Below are 20,000 nucleotides of genomic sequence, written 5' to 3'. Positions count from 1 at the left end.
ATATTCAATTTTGTACACCACAAATCTAACCAAGTTTGAAATTTTAGAATATATATATATATAATGTGTAGCGCGTCAGTCTCCACCTAACGTGTTCAATGACTTCCTGGGTTACTCTAAAATCAAGTCCAAAATTTATCAGCGATTATATCTTTAAAAAATAATTGAGCTTTATATAGCGCAATATCCATTAAATGTGCTCAAAGCGCTTTACAATGGGTCCCTGGTCAACAGCAACAGTTAACATGTAGGACGGGACATATAATCTTGCTAATTGAATATCACAATATGCCTTCAGGATTATTTAATCACACCCACTATCTCTTCCCTCCCCTCGTTCCCCTTCTCTCTACTCCCTATTCAGACTGTTCGAGACATGATAAGAAGCCAAGCTCGTCCAGGCGTACCACACATCGCCATCGTCATCACCGACGGGTTGAGTTCGAATCCTTCCGATACTCGGGATCAAGCAGCTCTCGCCAAGAACGAGGTGTGACCTTCTTTCATTTTATTTCCTTTTGTAATCCATCTATTTAACCCGTTAGCTGTTGTACTCGAGAAAGACATTTTTAAAAATTGGCCAGAAGACTCGTCCTTCAAATATAGATCGATTTAATTGTCCCTTAGTTTGGCAAAAACTCTCAAACCTGGGACTTCGGTGTCGAAATTGTAATATTGGGTTGAACCTGATGCTTGAAATTGAATTTTAAGGTCAATGCGTGTTAACACAGATGTCGTCAGTAAGAAGAGTCAATTTTATTTCTTAAATCAAAAGACAAATCTTTAATCCTCTCCATACCAACTATATGAGATGAAACTATTCCAGCACAAACCCCAATTGATGATTACTTCAAACAAGGAGCTAAATACAGAGGACGTACGCCAGCTTCTCTTCCAACAACATTGAATCAAGATCTAAAGAATATCAAATATATTTAGAAACAACAACAGAAGAACTGATTTCAGCAACACAAGAAGACATCCAATTGCCTCAGTACCTTAACACACATGATGACCTTCAAAAATTAAGAACACTTGCACTGGTCAGAAATGTATGGAATTAAATTACTAACTGAATACTAGAAACAGACTGATACACTTAAAGTAACACACATTCAGAGCAAGTTTCCATAGAGACAGCGCAGTCATATTCATTCATTGATTCATACCAACCATAAGAAAATCGTGAAGTTCGTTTCATGACAACCATTATTTTCCTCATACATTCACAAAAATTAAAGAATTTTTTGTTTGTTATAGTGTAATTAAATTAATTATCTGTATTGTACAGCTTGTTTTGTTGAACATAATCATATAAGCTTATATCATGTTCTTTTTCCTTTTGAGATAGAGTATAAATAATCTATTTTTATGTTAGATGGTTATGCAGTTTTGGGAAAAATAAAAAAATGGAAGATAAAGATAGAGAGAGAGAGAGAGAGAGAGAGAGAGAGAGAGAGAGAGAGAGAGATAGAGAGAGAGAGGGAGGTAAATGATTAAATTCCAATCGTTTTGACCTTCAGTTCGATAATTCCTAACACATTCCAACACAATACCAGATTACGAGGTGAATCACATTTTACAATCTTATTAATTTCTTCCACCCATGCAGGGAATCACTATTTTCGTGGTAGGCGTTGGTCGGCGAGTCATTGACGAGGAGAAGGAAGACATGGCCACATCTCTGAAGACTCTCTTTGACGCTCCCGATTTCAGCAGTTTGGTTGGCATGGTCAAGCTCCTCAGGGACAATATTTGTTCTGGTAAGAAGTAAAAAGGATTATTTGAAATTAATATGATGAGACAGCGTGGCTCAGCGGTACGGTCTTTGCTTCTTATCCAAAAGGTACCAAGTTTCACTACTCGCCTCCTCGTTTTGTGGCCTTGAGCAAGTCACCTCGCCCTAGCTCACTTTGCGGCGCTGCACTGCGGCTGACGCCTGGGTTATTCCAGTCTTCCCTTGGAATAGACTCTAAAGACACATTTTCCCTTGGGGATGAGTAAAGGAAATGCTATTATTATTATTATTATTATTATTATTATTATTATTATTATTATTATTATTATTATTATTATTTTTATTGTTATTGTTATTATTATATTTTTAACAATTTTTAAATAATTAATCGCACAACTTATAACGTAGAAGTTTTAAAAGCGCTTGCCGAAACGTTTGATAATTTCAGATTTGAAATATAATCTACTTTCTTTTTTATGTTTCAAACAGCCATCCAGGAGACAACCACTACATCATCATCAACGACCACCACAACTACCACCGTGTCCACGCCAAGACCCATACCACGTAAGTATAGACCAATTATAGGGTGATCTATTATTTAAACACTTTTCCCATTTAATAAACTGTTATCAGGATGCTGTATACACTTTATATTGAATATATTGAAATCCTTCATATATAGCACGTCATCAAGAGGAGAATCAAAGTTTGATGCCAGTTTTGTCTTTTATTGATTCTAAGTAAGGTACTCTAGGTAGTTTGTTTGATTAGAGAAACACTCTAGATAAATGCTTTATTCGAGAAAACAACAAATATCTTTGTTTACTTTTCCTCTTCTCGTTGGCCTTTGAAAAAGAACCGTAATGACGTCATCAAAATATTAACTTATCTTTGTGATTACTTTTGATCATTGATTTACTAGATAGTGTTTCCCTTAAATTATCTTACTTTTTTTTTTCTTTTAAAATCTTTTCTGCGGCAAAGTTAGATTGTGACTAATTGGGCTTGTACGTAAAATTGAAGGGTGTAAATAAAATATTTCATGCGCGAAGTGAAAGGAAATCGATCATAATATTGCCCGCCCAATTCTGTCAATGATTACAATAACTTCGCCGTTTATGGGAGGGGCGAATATCTTCATCATCAGGAATGAATTGTAGTAGGAGTCAATTCCAACCCAAACCTGTGTCGCCTGCCTGTTCAGCTAATCATTTGACTCCATTCTGCATCGATTTGGCACCACAGTTCTGAATGATTGCTCCCGCCCAACGTAAATTTGCATCGTAACCGAAATGGACCAAGTTCGATCTCCCACTGCGGCTGACGCCTGGGTTATTCCAGTCTACCCTTGGAATAGACCCTAAAGACAAGTTTTCCCAAAGGGATGAAGAAAGTGAATTTTATTATTATCTTTTTTATTTTACTTTATTTTTTGTTAAATAGGTGTAGGAGGTATTCGAAAGCAAAACCAGTTTGTGTGAGCGCGCGCGTGTGTGTGTGTGGGGGGGGGGGGGGGGGAGGGGAGTTGGCTGGGTTCTGAAATCTCCATCCTTCAAAACCTCGCATTGCGTTAACTGTTATACTTTGTCCCATTTTCAGCCCAATGTCTTGAATGCTTGGTGGAGGGAGTTGTTGGATACAACTCCAACCCGAATGAGTGTACATCCTTCGTAATGTGTGTCCCCCGTGGAGGTTCCTACGACCCGCAGATCAAACAATGTCCCTTTGGATTGTTCTGGAGTAAGGACGCTGTCTCCTGTCTCGACGCCAGATACGTAAACTGTCCTAAAGGTAAGTCTCAAAAATAAATGGTATAACGACGAGAGGTCTTTTACTCCCAGTATGTAGCCGTTATTATCATGCTGGCAAAGAACATTGACGCACATCGCGTGATCAACTCGACTTATCGCACAATGACAAATGTCATACTCGCTCTATAATTTATTTATTTTTGCTATACGAATATGTTCAAAACGTAAACCTAGAAAAATATTTGAAAACAATTGATTATTACGGTTTATATCTATCTACCTTTTAAAAATTATGGATTCTTATTAGTTCTCACAACATATTATATAATAAATCTTTAACAGGGTGTATTACAAATATGTGACCCTTCGTCTCAAAACGGTATTATGTCGGGATGGACCAGATGCTAAAAAGTCAAATTAACGTCAAACTGGTCAAAAATATGAAATGTTGGTTTTTACCACAGTAAAATATGATATTTCTTCTCCTCTATAAAGCAAACAAAATCAACATAATTCTGATATTTCTGGCTACAAATTCAATTTTCAGTATCTTAGTCATCCCGACTTAATACCGTTTTGAGACGAAGGGTAACATATGGCTGCATGATTATTGTAATAATCCTCTTGTTTGGTTAGCCAGAACTGGTAGACAAGTTATTAGATAAATTATTTTCAGTAAAACTCTCAGATATAATTTTGGCTTATAAGACAGCGTAACCAATACACAAAGTATTGCTATTATCGATTATATTATGGTAAAAACGAAAGAGTGATAATGGAGAGGCTTCGGATGGGAACAATACAGACAATGGACGCTTCGGGGACAAACCCTTCGTCAGTACAACAACAGACAATTGACGTTTTGGTACAAACCCTTCGTCAGTACAACAACAAACAATGGAAGTTTCGGGTACAAACCATTTGTCAGCACAACACAGACAATGGACGTTATCACTCTTTCGTTTGTATTTTCACGATCCCAGACTTCAGACAAACGCCACAGCTCTCTACTTTCTAATACATTATAGGGGATAAGAAATGATCAACCCATTGTTTAATAACGACAACAACTCGCTGATGACATCAACCACATTATATTATTTATAACCACTTGTGAATTTTCTGTTTACTCAGACAGATGTAGAAGTATGTACAATGGCCAGACCTACTCATCCGCGTCTTCTGGTTGCCGTGGTTACTGGCGCTGTTCCAACAGTCGATCGACACCCATGTGTTGTCAAGCTGGCTATGCTTACGTGAACGGCCAAGGATGTACCCAGAACGCCGCTTGTCAGGAGCCATGTCCCTTGGATGTCACTATAGACAATATGGGTAATTTACATATTTATGTATTTACATACATACATACATACATACACATATATATATATATATATATATATATATATATATATATATATATATATATACATTTAATATAATGATTGACAATATTTTTGTCACTTTAATTATGTTTGTGCGGCTATATGGTCTAGTGATATGACACTCGCTTTCGGAGCGAAAAAGTTCTGAGTTTGAGACTCGCTCGGCGCAAAATTGAGTCCTTGGAAAAATATCTTTACTCATATTTTCTCACCGTACTCAGGTGTAAAATGAGTACATGGCCCTAAATAGCGTAGTCTTTTAGGAAGTCTGTAGCTATTTTACTTAATGTGTACATTCCTTAATTGTTTGCATAGCCTGTCACAACTATTTTGGTTTTAATTCAGTGACATTTATTAGTTTACATCACACACTCTTTAATGTCACTATGACATTCAACGCAGATTTAGTCGGAATACATTTCTCAAGAAATAAAAATGATATTTGAAGAACATGATATAATTTGTCATGCATAGTTGGCAAAGGTGTCACGTAAATCTTAAATTATAGTTTTAAAAAAGTGCCTTGTGGAACTTCAGATGTAAGATTTGACTTTTGTATTTTAGCATAATAGCTTCTGGTATTATTTTACAGGATTTTACAGGAAACATTCGAAAGCTCTAAAATCTCATCCCTTTTTTATTTTAATTTGATGGTATTATGGCACATCGTGTCTGAGGTTGCACTATGATCTAATGATGTAAATGGCAGGTTTGTGTTTTGTTACTTTTTGAAACAAAGTCATTTACAACCGGCAATAATAGAACGGTTTTAATGATTATGTATGCCAAGAAAAAAAAACAATTTTAAAAGAAAGTATATTTGAGCACGAGCAAAGAGCTACACGTCCATCTTTTCACTACTATTCGACAAGAAAGACGAGTTGGGAAATGGTTTATATTTCAACAAACAAATCTGAATTTTAAAACTCATTTTTAAATGCATTATGAACACGTTATACATGATATTGTTGAGCAAAACAAGCTTTACAAAATAGCAATAAGTATTTGTAAATATAACACATATTTTTCTTCAAATTATGTGTTTTATAAGATGAATCTGAATGAGAAAATTGTTGTTTATATCGTAATAAATGTGAAGATTCATATACTGATGATGAGATGTTTAAATGTATAGATTTACTTTATTATAAATCCTCAATTTACTTACTTACATACTTGCTTGCTTACTTAAACCTCTCCGGGCCTGATGTCACTTGAGGCGATGCAAGGGTTCTCCACCTGGTCCTGTCAGCCTCTATTCTTGGGGCCATCTCAAGGGACAGACCTCTCTGCAAAAGGTCCCTCTCTATGGTTCGTCTGCAGGTGTCTTTTGGGGCGGCCACGCTACCTCTTTCCTCGGGGTGTTCATCGCAAAGCCTTCCTTATCAATGTCTCATCAGGTCTGCGACAGACATGCCCCAACCATTGCCATCTTCTTCTTTTAATGAGACTCTCCAGAGACTCCACCTCCGCTCTAACTCCCAGGTCCCTTTTTGAGATTTTATTCGGGCAGAAGATCTTGAAGATTCGATGTAAAGATTTGTTTTAGAATATCTCACCACCTTATATATAGTATATGATTTATTTTGTAACTGATCAACAATATATTTATCTTATATTGAAACCCGAAGGTGCTTGCAAGTACAGGCCCAATCCCGACACCCCTTACGACTACTTGGAAGTCGTACCGGGTCAAGGTAATGTAAGGAGGTCATGTGGACAAGGTCAGGTTTATAACCACAAGAAATGCTCTTGTACTTATGAAGCTACTCAGTTCGGTGAGGGAAACATTAGATTAGAATAAACCTTTAACAATGTTTTTTTTTTAAAATCAATATCTACATCTGAATGTGTCCATTAGGCCATCAGGGCCATATGCATTATTATTTTTAATAAAACAAATAAATTTCATAAATCATTAGATTTGCCTTAGAGCGGTAAGTGTGCGTTATGTAAGTAACGATTGATAATGATTAATCAATTTTAATCTATGACGATGATGATAATGATGGCGATGATAATAATAATAATAATAATAATAATAATAATAATAATAATAATAATAATAATAATAATAATGATGATGATGATGATGATGATGATGATGATGATGATAATAATAATAATAATAATAATAATAATAATAATAATAATAATAATAATAATAATAATAATAGTAATAAGAAGAAAGAAGAAGAAGAAGAAAGAAGAAGAAGAAGAAGAAGAAGAAAAAAAAATAAGAAGAAAGAAGAAGAAGAAGAAGAAGAAGAAGAAGAATAAGAATAATAAATAATAAATAATAATAATAATAATAATAATAATAATAATAATAATAATAATAATAATAATAATATAATAATAATAATAATAATAATAATAATAATAATATATAATAATATGATGATGATGATGATGATGATGATGATGATGATGATGATGATGATGATGATGATGATGATGATGATGATGATTATGATGATGATGATGATGATGAAGAAGAAGAAGAAGAAGAAGAAGAAGAAGAAGAAGAAGAAGAAGAAGAAGAAGAAGAAGAAGAAGAAGAAGAAGATAATTATACTTGTTTTCTATTTTCTTCCCTTTCCTTTATTATTAGCTTGTTCACCATTCGTCAAGCTGTTGTTTAATGGGAAATTTGTGGACTCCTCTCCAAAATCCCAACCTATCAATGTTTACAAGATGGCTGTGACCAAAAAAGGCCAAGCTTACTTCAACGGAGAGGGATATCTGTCTATTCCAGGCACAGCAAGCCAAGAATTCAATGATAAATTTATGATTCGTTTCAAGTATAGGATTCAGGATGCGGCTGGGAAGAAGGTAAAATATAAACGATTACTTTCAATTGTACTCGTACAATATACGATTCCTTAAATATGTGCGGCTATGTGGTCTTGTGGTATAACACTCGCTTTCGGATAGGAAGGTCCTGGGTTCGAGCCTCGCTCAGCGCATAGTTGAGTCCTTGGAAAAGGCTCTTTACTCACATTCTCTCACCGTACTAAGGTGGAAAATTAGTACCTGGCCGTTAACAGCGTTGTCTCTGTCCAAAAATGTTTAATATCGTCCGACAGGCGTCCTGTCTCGTTCTACATGTAACGTGTTGCTGTTGGTCAGCGACCACTTTTAAAGCGCTTTGAGCACGTTTAGTGGATATTGCGATAAACAAAAGCTCAATTTTTGTTGTTGTTTTTTTAACTCTTACTTTTTGGAATTCCGGACGTTTTTCCAACGGCTGCACGATAGTCAATATTTCACCTCTTATCTTGGAAACCCCAATTGTTGATTAGTAAAAACGTAATCGTAAATAAAACTGACATTAGTCATTACCTCTTCATTCTTCCCATCTCTGACACTCCTCACTCTTCCCCCTCCCACACCTCTCTACCATCTTATCCTCTCCCCCCCCCCCCCTCCCATCCCCTTTTTCTCTCTATCCCCGCCCCAACCACTACCTTTCTCATTCCATCACCTTTCTCCTCTACCCTTCCCCTCTCCCCCTCCCCACCCAAACCTTCTAGCCTTGGAATGACCATTACGGCTGGGGATTCCAATCCTGGTACCAGAACAGCACCAGACACAACAACATGAACACTAAAATCGTGGTCCGGACCATCTCCGACAGGCTACCAAGACCACCGACACCAAGAGGTAGAATCTATATTAATAAGCATCGCCCTTTCTATATGTTTTTCTAAACACCATATACTCGTATATAGTAATATCTTAGTATAGTATAACAAAACAATGCATAAACGGCGTAACTATATAGAAAATGTGCATTTTTACTATTTAACTATTTTTTCCTTCTTCTTGAAGGTGCCTCTGACAAAGTTCTGGAGGTCATCCAGATCTCCAAAGGCGGCACAGTGTCAAGGGACCCACGATACGGCATCACCGTGGACTCCTCCTGGCCAGGGGTTGGAACGAGACTGGTCGATACCATTCAATTAGGGGATGTTAGTAAGATCACCACCCCTAAACTGGTGAATGGAATCGTCTACACGCCTATAGGAAATAATCGAGTTCTTATTCAAGTAAGATACCAGTATTCTATGATAGTATTTTTCGGGTTTACATTGCCGTATTGATACATTTTTCCTGACATTCAAAGTTGTGTAAAACTGTCTGTGAATGATACAATGCAAACTATATGAAATTATGTAATTCTAAACTATTCTATAGGGCAAATGCCCAAAGGATAATTCCTATTAAGTCTTTAAATGCTATGAGGTCAATGAAACTAGAGAATTATTTCACTTTCTTGCAACGTTTAGTGGAGAGTAACAAATTTTTCACATGCAAACACTCTGGTCTACTGCATGGGGTTTTCACACAGATTTAGTGAACCAGCTACCCAATCACAGCTGGATGTTAAACTAGTTAAATAAAAACTCAGACTCTACGTGGACCCATACTAGTCGATACTTTTAGTTAGTGTGTCAAATGATCTAGCAACAGATTTACCGGGACCACAATGAATTTACATGCTATAATATGCCAATATCTAATAACACACACACACACACACACATACACATACACATACAGAGAGAGAGAGAGAGAGAGAGAGAGAGAGAGAGAGATTGTCTGTGTGTCTGTGTGTGTGTGTGTGTTGCGAGAAAGAGAGAGAGTGAGAAAGAGAGAGAGAGAGAGAGAGAGAGAGAGAGAGAAAACGAAACCCATATAGGTTAAATTTATTTTTGTTGTCTCTGTTATCCAATCCCCGTGTATATCTTGCACGAAGTTTGGCATTTTAACCAGTTAACTGTTGTACTCTGGACAGACACTTATTTTAAGATTTCGTCAGAAAACTCGTCCTTCAAATATCGATCAATTTAAATGACCTTCATCTTGGCAAACACCCTCAAACCTGTGACTTTAATGAAGACCTCGCGAGTATCCAGGTTTGAGAGTTTTTGCCAAGATGAGCGCCATTTAAATCAATCAATGTTTGAAATAAGTTTTTTTTTGAAATTTTACATAGTGTCTTTCCAGAGTACGACAATGAACTGGTTAAATACAATGAAAGATTTTAAGCTTTTGTAACCAAAATATAAAAAGGCGGGGCGCTCTTTCATTGAAACAACCAGCCAATTGCAAATATCTAAGGGAAAATACATTTTGTTCTTGTAAATTAAATTATCTCTGTGCGTGCGGAATTTTCTTTATTCTTGCAACAATTCATGCATCTTTTTATAAGGCACTTTATACCATTAAGCATAAACAGATCTATGAAGATTGTCAGTGAAAAAAATGCACCTCCCAGAGGAACTAAGGGAATAAATGATGGATTGTAAAGCGCATTGTAGATTATGAAACGGTAGAAAAATTTTAAAACATAATTTGAATTTGCAGTATTTATTACATTGCCTTTATTAAACTTTTGAATTTTAACATTTATGAATTAAAACCTCTGCTAAATTTATTTGAAGAGAATATCATTTTACTACACCCCCTCTCACATCCCCGTCATCAATCACCCCCTTCCCCACGTCTTTGCACTCTAATTTCAGGAACCATTTGAATCAACCAACCAGCAAAAATGGAGTATCGTATCGTCGGACTCAAACCGAGGAACTGGTCGAGTATTGGTATCGGGCACTGGAGTTGTATCGCAACGCATTCAGGTAAGATTCGGATATTTCCAAACTTGCGAAGATCCAAATTCGAGAGTTGTTTGCGAGTTGAGGGTCATTTTAATAGATCGAGATTTGAAGCATGACTTATCTGGCCAAAATTTTAAATACGTGGGATTTTTGCAGACTGTGGCAAATGTGGGGCTGTGGCAAAATCGTTTTCAGAATGTTTTTGACTCTAAAAGACATCATTATGATATTTTCTTCTCATCTATCAATACCAATACTTCCTATATTCTCTACAGAAACAGTACGGCTTTGACATTCGAACCCCACTGGTAGAGAGGTGGTTCATCCTGGAGCCAGCTGGGGTGGTGCTCCAAGAAGGGACAGGCTCCATCCCTGTGGACGTCAAGAATAGATACGCTGGGTTCATGATTGGTACGCTGGTCCGCCTGTTTTTCAGGGGAACCAGCTTGGAAAAGTAAGTAGTCACAAACAAATTATTACATAATATAATGGGATAATGACAGCAATGCCACTATCATTAAAAGAATCAATAGATTCATATGAAGAGGAAGAAGGAAGAAGATTAGTTGTAGTAGTAGTAGTGGTGGTGGTGGTGGTGGTGGTAGGAAGAAGAAGAAGAAGAAGAAGAAGAAGAAGAAGAAGAAGAAGAAGAAGAAGGAGAAGAAGCTATTCTTCCCCCCCCCCCCCAGAGACGCCACACTGTTAATCCCCAGAAATTTCTCATAAGTGAAGGTCTCATTTGAGAAGGCGTTGCAATTCCACTCGGGGGCGGCTTTCGGCGTTGTTGTTTCCTTTGTGCTAGTAACGAAACTCCTATTGCTCACTTTTCTTGCTGCAATTTGGCTGACGTCTGTGCTATTTCAAAAGGGACAGACTCTTGAAAAAAAAAGCAAAGAGGATTGATAGGTAGGGATATTTTATGGGGTTATATTCATCTTCAAATCTTATTTGCATATATACTTTTTCGAGATGGCAGATTTCAAGACCTGACGGAACTCAGTTGCAGCAAGGATCAGGTGCTCTCCCGTCCACCTTCCGACTGGCGTCTAGTCTTTCCAAGTACCTGAAACCAGATTTGTTGACCAGGAGATGGTCAGTGGTCACTAGCAATGGCACCGTCTTGGAATCTGGACAAGGTATGGTTGAGAAAAATGTGTATCACTGAGTCATAAATTCATGGAACATGAGATTATCCCAAATTTTTAGTCTTCAAACGCTCTATTTCCCAGTATGACAGATGTAGCATTAGCACCTAGTGAGATAAATCTGTGACTTCTAGGCGCCCAGTAGAAACAACATGTCATATACCGTGATATTGTGATTATTTTTATTTAATTCACCACATAAATCTTAACTCTCTCCTTACCTGTTGTTTTCGTGATTATCTCCCGATATGTCATATCTACCCAATACAAATATTGATTTCTTTACACACAAACTTAGAAGCAATAAGAACACCCCGATCCTTGCACGGCATGGCAGTCGCTACTGCAGTTGCCGCTCACGTAGTATGACTGTGGGTCTAGGCTTGGTTCTGCTGCCTCTCTTTCCTCCTTACAAAACATAAATAGTGCAACAAAACAAGTTTTTCATAACAGCATTAAGTTCTCATAAATATTTTTTTTTAATCTTGAAATTTTGTGGTATATAATTAGAATATGAAAAAGGAAAATGGTTATTGTATCGTAAAGGATGTGATTATTTTCCTGCAGTTGGTAAAGAGATGTTAGAGATTCATTGGAAATTAATTCGTAAAATCCAAGTTTCCCTGTAGACATAAATTTAGATTGGGATTTAATACATAATATGTGTCTCAGTCCAGTGATATAGCGACATAAAACATATAAAGAACTAACTTTTAGGCCTAAACTATGAAATGGTTTTGTTTTTAAACCCTCTCCTTACCAACTACAGTAAAATCGTCACATTCGTTACGATACAACCAACAGTTTTCTTATTCAAATTGATTTTTTACATCATAAAATTTAAAGAAAATGAACAGTGTGCTGTAGAGCATGTTTTGATAAAGACATTATTTAACTTAAGAATTTTACTGCTATTGTGTTATTGTGTTTAGGTGACAAAAATATTTCTTTGTGTTAGTTGGGTGTGAAGTTTTGGGGGAAATCCTGAAAATGGCTGGTAAGGAGAGGGTTAAATCGTAGCCATCGTTAACTTATAGCCTGACACTGACCAAAAAATGACGTCAAAATGCCAGTCTTTGGCCACAAAAGAAAACAAATCAATAGTTGTATTCATTAGTTCAACCAATGGGACCACTTGTTTCCATGAGCTCTTCTAACGACAACTCACTAGGCGGTGCACAAACCAAATAATGACGTCAAAATGCCAGTCTTTTTGGGTTTCAGTGTCAGGCTATAACTTACCGATGGCTATGGTTAAATCCGATATGCCCCATTGAAAATAAGAAGTGCTATTTCGTAAACTATTCAAGTCTTAATCTGTGTAGTTAAAGCACTTAAAACTCAGCTTTTGGAATCTAATGTTCTGCGACACAATACTGATTTGAGCCGGTGGGACACAATTATTGTTTTCATCCGGCACTTTTCCATACCCTATCTTTCTCACCAATATTGATACCAGTGCCCGCTCAACACTTTTTCTGAATTTTATTTTCACAATTATTGAGTTACATCTGGTCTTTGAATTAAATGTACAAAAAGGTTATAAATCTTTATTTTCAATGCGTTTTTTCCCTTCTACTTACGTCGCCGCTTGCTATTATTGTCACTATCATCTTCATTTACCATTAGGAGAGATACCAGCTGCCACTTTGAATGGTCTGCCCAATTCAGCCATCACCGTGACTACATCTGCAAGAAAAGACGGAAGTGGAACATTTTGGGAGGTTAAAAGACCTTCAGGGATCAAGGTGCTGGAAGGTCAAGGGTCGTTACCATCTGGGATCCTATCAACAATTAAGGGTGAACTATTTTTACCCGGGGTAAGCAGTCCTCTGTAAATATATATATAGGAGTATATGTTTCATTATATATATATATATATATATATATTTATATATATATATATATATATATATATATATATATATATATATATATATATATATATAAGGAACTGTCATGGTCTCAAGTGAGTAAAGAGCTACTCGACTATGCATAAAGATATATGTAGAATGAGGCCCCAGAATTTACTAATTACTATAAATGAAAAACAATTAACGATTTGTTTACTATGAAATAAAAATAATGATGAAATTTAATTAAAAGAGATAAATAGTGATCGTGCAGTTACAAATAGAGATATGAATATTTTACGTAACTTATGATAATATGTCAGGTTCGTAAGTTTACGTTTCCAGGCAGTTGATGGGCTTGGATGATCTATTCCTCTGATAACAGGATCGGGCTCGTAAAATTCCACTTCCAGGCAATTGGTAAGGGGTTATTATGTAATCCTTTGACAGCGGGCTCGGGTTTGATCCTTGAAGATTATACAATCAAAGTTAAAAGCTCCGGCGTCTTAATGGTGTAGATATAATATCTACAAAGTCCCAAAAGATAAAAATCTTCCAGTATATAGAAGGAATAGAGCGACTGGCCGTCCGGCATAGATTGTGAAGAGAAGTGAGTGTAAAATGTTAGACCTATCAGCTTTTATAATAAGTGGCTACGTGACAGAATGTAGAACGAAAAGTATTCACTAATTAGAAATTAATTCGAGGGAAGGCTATAAAAGGAAAGACGATCTATATTAGAAGGTAAAGTTTATCTAAGCATACCGAAATATAACTGGAGTGAGATGAATTCAGTTCTTAATAAAATAAAATTTAATAAGATAATTGTGAACAACCTTTACTGTGACAGGAACGATACACATAGTTTTGTGTGCTGGGTCATTATATCGGATTTTTGAGCATTATAGCTAAATGCATAGTATCAATAGTTCGGCCAATGCGGTCATGTGTTACCTTGAACACTACAAACGATAACTTACTTTTCACTTTCCAACGAAGATCGTCACCTTGTTTCTACGGAAATGTCAAGCTACTCGTATTATATATAAGCAAAGAGTGTGTAGGGTAACGTAGTTACCAAGAGCTCTCACTTCTCTTAACCGCAATGCTATTGTTGCGTGCCAGGCGAGACAGCGAGGTGGGTGTGCTCCGCGTGTATCAAGCGCGCAAGGCTTACTGATACAATGAAGAAAATACGAGTAGAAGACGGAAGATGCGTGGCTTCACCAAAAGCGGGAAGTGGGAGCTCTTGGTAACATAACAATCGTTACCTACACGCTCTTTGATATACGTTAACGACGAGTACACTGAGCGTGTGTTGGTCAGGGTGAAGATGATGGTGGTTGTGGTGGTCAGGGAAGTGATGATGGTGGTGGTTGTGGTGGTCAGGGTGAAGATGATGGTGGGGTGTGGTGATCAGGGAAGTGATGATTGTGGTTATGGTGGTCAGGGAAGTGATGATGGTGGTTGTGGTGATCAGGAAAGTGATGATGGTGGTTGTGGTGGTCAGGGTGAAGAAGATGGTGGTTGTGGTGGTCAGGGAAGTGATGATGGTGGTTGTGATGGTCAGGGTGAAGATGATGGTGGTTGTGGTGATCAGGGAAGTGATGATTGTGGTTGTGGTGGTCAGGGTGAAGATGATGGTGGTTGTGGTGATCAGGGAAGTGGTGATGGTGGTTGTGGTGGTCAGGGAAGTGATGATGGTGGTTGTGGTGGTCAGGGAAGTGATGATGGTGGTGGTTGTGGTGGTCAGGGAAGTGATGATGATTGTGGTTGTGGTGGTCAGGGAAATGAGGATGGTGGTGGTTGTGGTGGTCAGGGAAGTGATGATGGTGGTTGTGATGGTCAGGGTTGTGATGATGGTGGTTGTGGTGGTCAGGAAAGTGATGATGGTGGTTGTGGTGGTCAGGGAAGTGATGATTGTGGTTGTGGTGGTCAGGGAAATGATGATTGTGGTTGTGGTGGTCAGGGAAGTGATGATGGTGGTTGTGGTGGTCAGGGAAGTGATGATGATGGTTGTGATGGTCAGGGTTGTGATGATGGTGGTTGTGGTGGTCAGGAAAGTGATGATGGTGGTTGTGGTGGTCAGGGAAGTGATGATTGTGGTTGTGGTGGTCAGGGAAATGATGATTGTGGTTGTGGTGGTCAGGGAAGTGATGATGGTGGTTGTGGTGGTCAGGGAAGTGATGATGATGGTGGTGGTGGTGGTCAGGGTTGTGATGATGGTGAATATTTTCCCTTCCATTATCATTACGGCCTTACGGTTCTTTTCCCTCAGGCCTACACTGTACAGAGGTGGTCAGTGACGCTGCCCAATGGAACCATTCGTGCCGGATATGGCCAAGTACCTCAATCTATTCGTGACCTTTTCCAGGCCACGGGGACACAGATTAGACCATCGATAGGAAGGCCTATCCCTCTAGGTGAAGAAATTGTCTTCTTCACTTCTTCTTCTTCTTCTTCTTCTTCTTCTTCTTCTTCTTCTTCTTCTTCTTCTTCTTCTTCTTCTTCTTCTTCTTCTTCTTCTCCTTCTTCTTCTTCTTCTTCTTCTTCTTCTTCTTCTTCTTTTCTTCTTCTCTTCTTCTTCTTCTTCTTCTTCTTCTTCTTCTACTACTACTACTACTACTACTACTACTACTACTACTACTACTACTACTACTACTACTACTACTATTACTACTACTACTACTACTACTACTACTACTACTACTACTACTACTACTACTACTACTACTACTACTATTACTACTACTCGTCGTCGTCGTTGCTGTCGGAGACTTTTTCTTCACCTCCTTCTCTCCCTCCCCATCACCATCCTCAACATCCTCCTACCGCTATCATCATCATCTTCATCATCATCATCGTCATCATCATCATCATCATCATCATCATCATCATCATCATCATCATCATCATCATTAGTATTAGAATTTTTTTTTTGCTATTATTATTATTATTACTAGTAGTAGTAGTAGTAGTAGTAGTAGTAGTAGTAGTAGTAGTAGTAGTAGTAGTAGTAGTAGTAGTAGTAGTAGTAGTAGTAGAATCAATGTTATCATCTTTATTCTTCTACTTTTCCTACATTTCCCGGCGAGGGGGGTGGGGGGGGGGGGTTCTCCTCCTTCTCCTCTTCGACCTTCTCCTCTTCTTCCTCTTCTCCCTTTCATCTTATTCATGTCCATCTCCTATTTTTCACCTCATCCTTTTCCTTCCCCCTCCTTATCCACCTCCTTTACTGCAAAGTTTTATATGTTTGTTTGTTTGGTTAGGCACGTCGGTATATCGAAATAGTGGGACGGGATATAGACCGGGTCAAGGTCGATTGGTGACCTTACCAATGCGTAGAAGTGGATCAGTTCCCCCCAATTGGATTCAGTAGTCTGATGTCACGCGCCCGGCAACGGCGGCCATCTTGGTTCTAAACAAAGAAAATCTTTACTTTTTATTCTTCATGCTGGCGAGAACTTTTCATTCCCTTTTCATATGCCTTGTGATCAGAATGTGTAAAAGTCAAAACATGATCAAATTGATGGGGTTTTTTTCCTCTGGATACGCTTTTAAGCTCGCCGGAGAAATATTTCATACGGCGTCCGCCATTGTTCCGATAGTTTAGAGCCAGTGTTACTAAGTTACCATACGTCATAAGGAAGGAAGTGACGTTACGACTTATGAAGACAATTTTGCCGATTTATTGAGGTCAAGGATTGCTGGAATGGAAGCAAGTAAGTCCACTCGTAGCCTCTTTAAATAGGATTCTATAGATAGTATGCGCTTGGCTAAGAAGTTCACAACATTGCCATCCGGAAGTATAACTGACAAACACACAAAACACGTTTAGTGGATATTGCGCTATAAAAATAAAACTCAAGTTACTTGGGGACGAGAAACATACTATAAAGTGATTGTAAAAGAAATTTTAAAAAGTGAGCCCTATATAGCGCAATATCCACTAAATGTGCTCAAAGCGCTTTACAAGGGTCCCTGGTCAACAGCAACATTTAACACGTAGGACGGGACATGACGCCTGTTATGCGATATTACAATTTTTCGGACAAAGACAACGCTGTTAACAGCCAGGTACTCATTTTACATCTGAGTACAGTGAGAGAATGTGAGTAAAGTGCCTTTTCCAAGGACTCAACTATGCGCCGAGCACGAGGCTCGAACCCAGGACCTTCCGATCCGAAAGCGAGTGTCATACCACTAGACCACATAGCCGCACGATTTTAATATGAAAGTGATCAGAAAATGTGAGATCATAGTTTTGTCACTGAAAAAATTTCCCATTGTCATATAAGTAGTCCTTTGGAGGCCTTAGACCCATATCCCCAATCACTGCAAGGTAGGGGCGGGGGTAGAAAAAATCTCTTCACCCGGTATCTATCTCCGTCCCTTTGTGTGCGAAGAGAGCCCCCCCGCTCCTCTCGGGTTCTCATTTGAGGGTTATATTCGTCCAGAAGATCTTGAAGCTTCGTCGAAAACCCTCAAATTTCTGGAATACTTGGTCTTCTATCATTTCATTTATAGAGCAAAACGCTAAGGACATAACTCTTTAAAATCTTGATTACCTTTCCTTAATTCTTTAAGCGCTAGTAAGGCAAGCAAAATATTGGACTCCAAACAATCATGAGGGAAAACTTTAAATTTCAAAACACTCAACTCATGCGATTGTTCTATGAGACAAAGAAGGACCCAAATATATTCCTCTTTCCATGAAATAGAGCCTAAAGACGAATTTTTCCTTCGGCATGAATAAAGGAAAAATTTTAAAATATAATTTTGTTACCACCTTTTGCTGTTTCAGGCCGACAGCGCCGGGCTCTAAGGTCAGGTTTTAGCCCCATCATGGATATAGTGTCCAACTGTGGAAAGACTTCCGCCACGCCCCCTACTATACACGTCTTCTCTTCAAAACAAGTGGTGACCCTTCACCTCAAAACGTCCTCGAACCCCAAAGGCGTAATGATATCCATGCCAGTGGTAAGTATCTTTTAAAATATGTAGTGAATAAATATACACAGAATAATGTAGACACGTGGTGGTGGCTGATAGCAAATCTGATATAGAGATTTTTAAATATTTTCTGGTGTATAAAAAAAAGAAAAGAAAAGTAATGATAAATGATTTCTGCATGAAAACATGATGATGATGATGATGATGATGATGATGATGATGATGATGATGATGATGATGATGATGATGATGATGATGATGATGATGATGATGATGACGATGATGATGATGATGATGATGATGATGATGATGACGACGACGACGACGACGACAAAATACATTTCTATCGCGCATTTTCCATTATATTATCAAAGGTTCTTTAAAAGTCCATCAGATATTTTCATCCACACCATACCTTCATGCAGCCACACACACACACACACACACACACACACACACACACACGATAAGGTATAATACTCACAATATCCGCCAGTCAAAGTAAACATACCAACACACAAAATTGTGTGTAACTTTTGATATAGCTTTTGTGAGAACTAATCACTAACAAGCTTTATAAAAATATTAACAAAGAGCTGAGCGACGTCAATTTCGTTCCTTCTATAGAAGCGATTTATATTATTTGGTGGTCAATCGGTGAACATTCGTGTATATTGCTGTTTGTTTATGTTATCATGTGTACACGACATATCAACTCATCCTTTCAGCATCAAGGAGTGAATGACGTCAAGATGATCTATGACGGAAGACAGGTGACAGCGGCAGTCAATGGAGCCGCCAAAAGCATGCCTCTTACAGGTTGGTGTTTGGTGTTATTTCTACTCCTATATCGTATTGATTTAATGGAACCGGGGGGGGGGCGGGGGGGGGGGGGTATGTTGTTGATTTTGTTGGGGTTTTCTTACTTTCTATTACTTACATTATTTAACATCGGTTTTCGATGTGATTTTTTTTTTCATTTTGAGAATAACCGTTTCCACTTTAACCCATCCATTTTAATTTTTTTTCCTTAATCATGTAATTAGCTTTTATAGTGCGATTTTTGTATTGTTTGTATTATGTAGAGGTTTTGTTTGTTTTCCTTTGTTTTGTTTTATTTGTTTGTATTTTGGGTCTTTTATATATATATATTTTTTCTTTTTTGGCTTTTATAAAAAGAATTTCTTCATGTTTTCTTTGTGTGGTTGTGTGTGAATGTACAAATTTTTTTTTCATTTCATGTATAATGTTCAAGAAAATATCTCATCATAATCCTTATAATGATCTTAATTCTCCGACTTAAATATGTCATTAACGCCACTTCAATCTTTATCAATAAAATCAACATCATTCATTGCCTGCATCAACAGCAATAAAAACATTAAATTATTATTATCATTATTATTATTATTAATCTTATTATTATTGTTGTTATTATAATTATTATTATTATTATTATTATTATATATATTAATTGTTATTATTTTATTATTATTATTATTTTATTATTACCTATATTATTATTATTATTATTATTATTATTATTAT

At 37.4% G+C, this 20,000-nt stretch overlaps 1 protein-coding gene across 2 annotated transcripts in view; it reads left to right on the top strand.

The window, feature by feature from the left end:
* Nucleotides 1-20,000, top strand: part of LOC144958854 (uncharacterized) — a 48,488-nt gene that overhangs the window by 26,779 nt on the left and 1,709 nt on the right. The window contains exons 10-25 of one of the 2 annotated variants that reach the window (XM_078891101.1): nucleotides 365-490; nucleotides 1,613-1,763; nucleotides 2,228-2,305; nucleotides 3,341-3,532; nucleotides 4,627-4,824; nucleotides 6,509-6,655; nucleotides 7,492-7,712; nucleotides 8,414-8,543; nucleotides 8,712-8,929; nucleotides 10,409-10,522; nucleotides 10,777-10,955; nucleotides 11,471-11,637; nucleotides 13,276-13,466; nucleotides 15,778-15,922; nucleotides 18,304-18,479; nucleotides 19,181-19,271. In XM_078891101.1, coding sequence (XP_078747227.1) covers nucleotides 365-490; nucleotides 1,613-1,763; nucleotides 2,228-2,305; nucleotides 3,341-3,532; nucleotides 4,627-4,824; nucleotides 6,509-6,655; nucleotides 7,492-7,712; nucleotides 8,414-8,543; nucleotides 8,712-8,929; nucleotides 10,409-10,522; nucleotides 10,777-10,955; nucleotides 11,471-11,637; nucleotides 13,276-13,466; nucleotides 15,778-15,922; nucleotides 18,304-18,479; nucleotides 19,181-19,271 — 2,524 coding nt within the window. Of the gene's footprint in view, nucleotides 1-364; nucleotides 491-1,612; nucleotides 1,764-2,227; nucleotides 2,306-3,340; nucleotides 3,533-4,626; nucleotides 4,825-6,508; nucleotides 6,656-7,491; nucleotides 7,713-8,413; nucleotides 8,544-8,711; nucleotides 8,930-10,408; nucleotides 10,523-10,776; nucleotides 10,956-11,470; nucleotides 11,638-13,275; nucleotides 13,467-15,777; nucleotides 15,923-16,768; nucleotides 17,029-18,303; nucleotides 18,480-19,180; nucleotides 19,272-20,000 lie in introns of those variants that run through there. The other variant, XM_078891102.1, reaches the window with a different exon arrangement.

This window comes from Berghia stephanieae, chromosome 13, assembly GCF_034508935.2.
Source record: "Berghia stephanieae isolate SIO BIC M18660-M18661 chromosome 13, UCSD_Bste_1.3, whole genome shotgun sequence".
Taxonomy (NCBI): Eukaryota; Metazoa; Mollusca; class Gastropoda; order Nudibranchia; family Aeolidiidae; genus Berghia; species Berghia stephanieae.
This window is presented reverse-complemented; position numbering and strand designations above follow the sequence as displayed.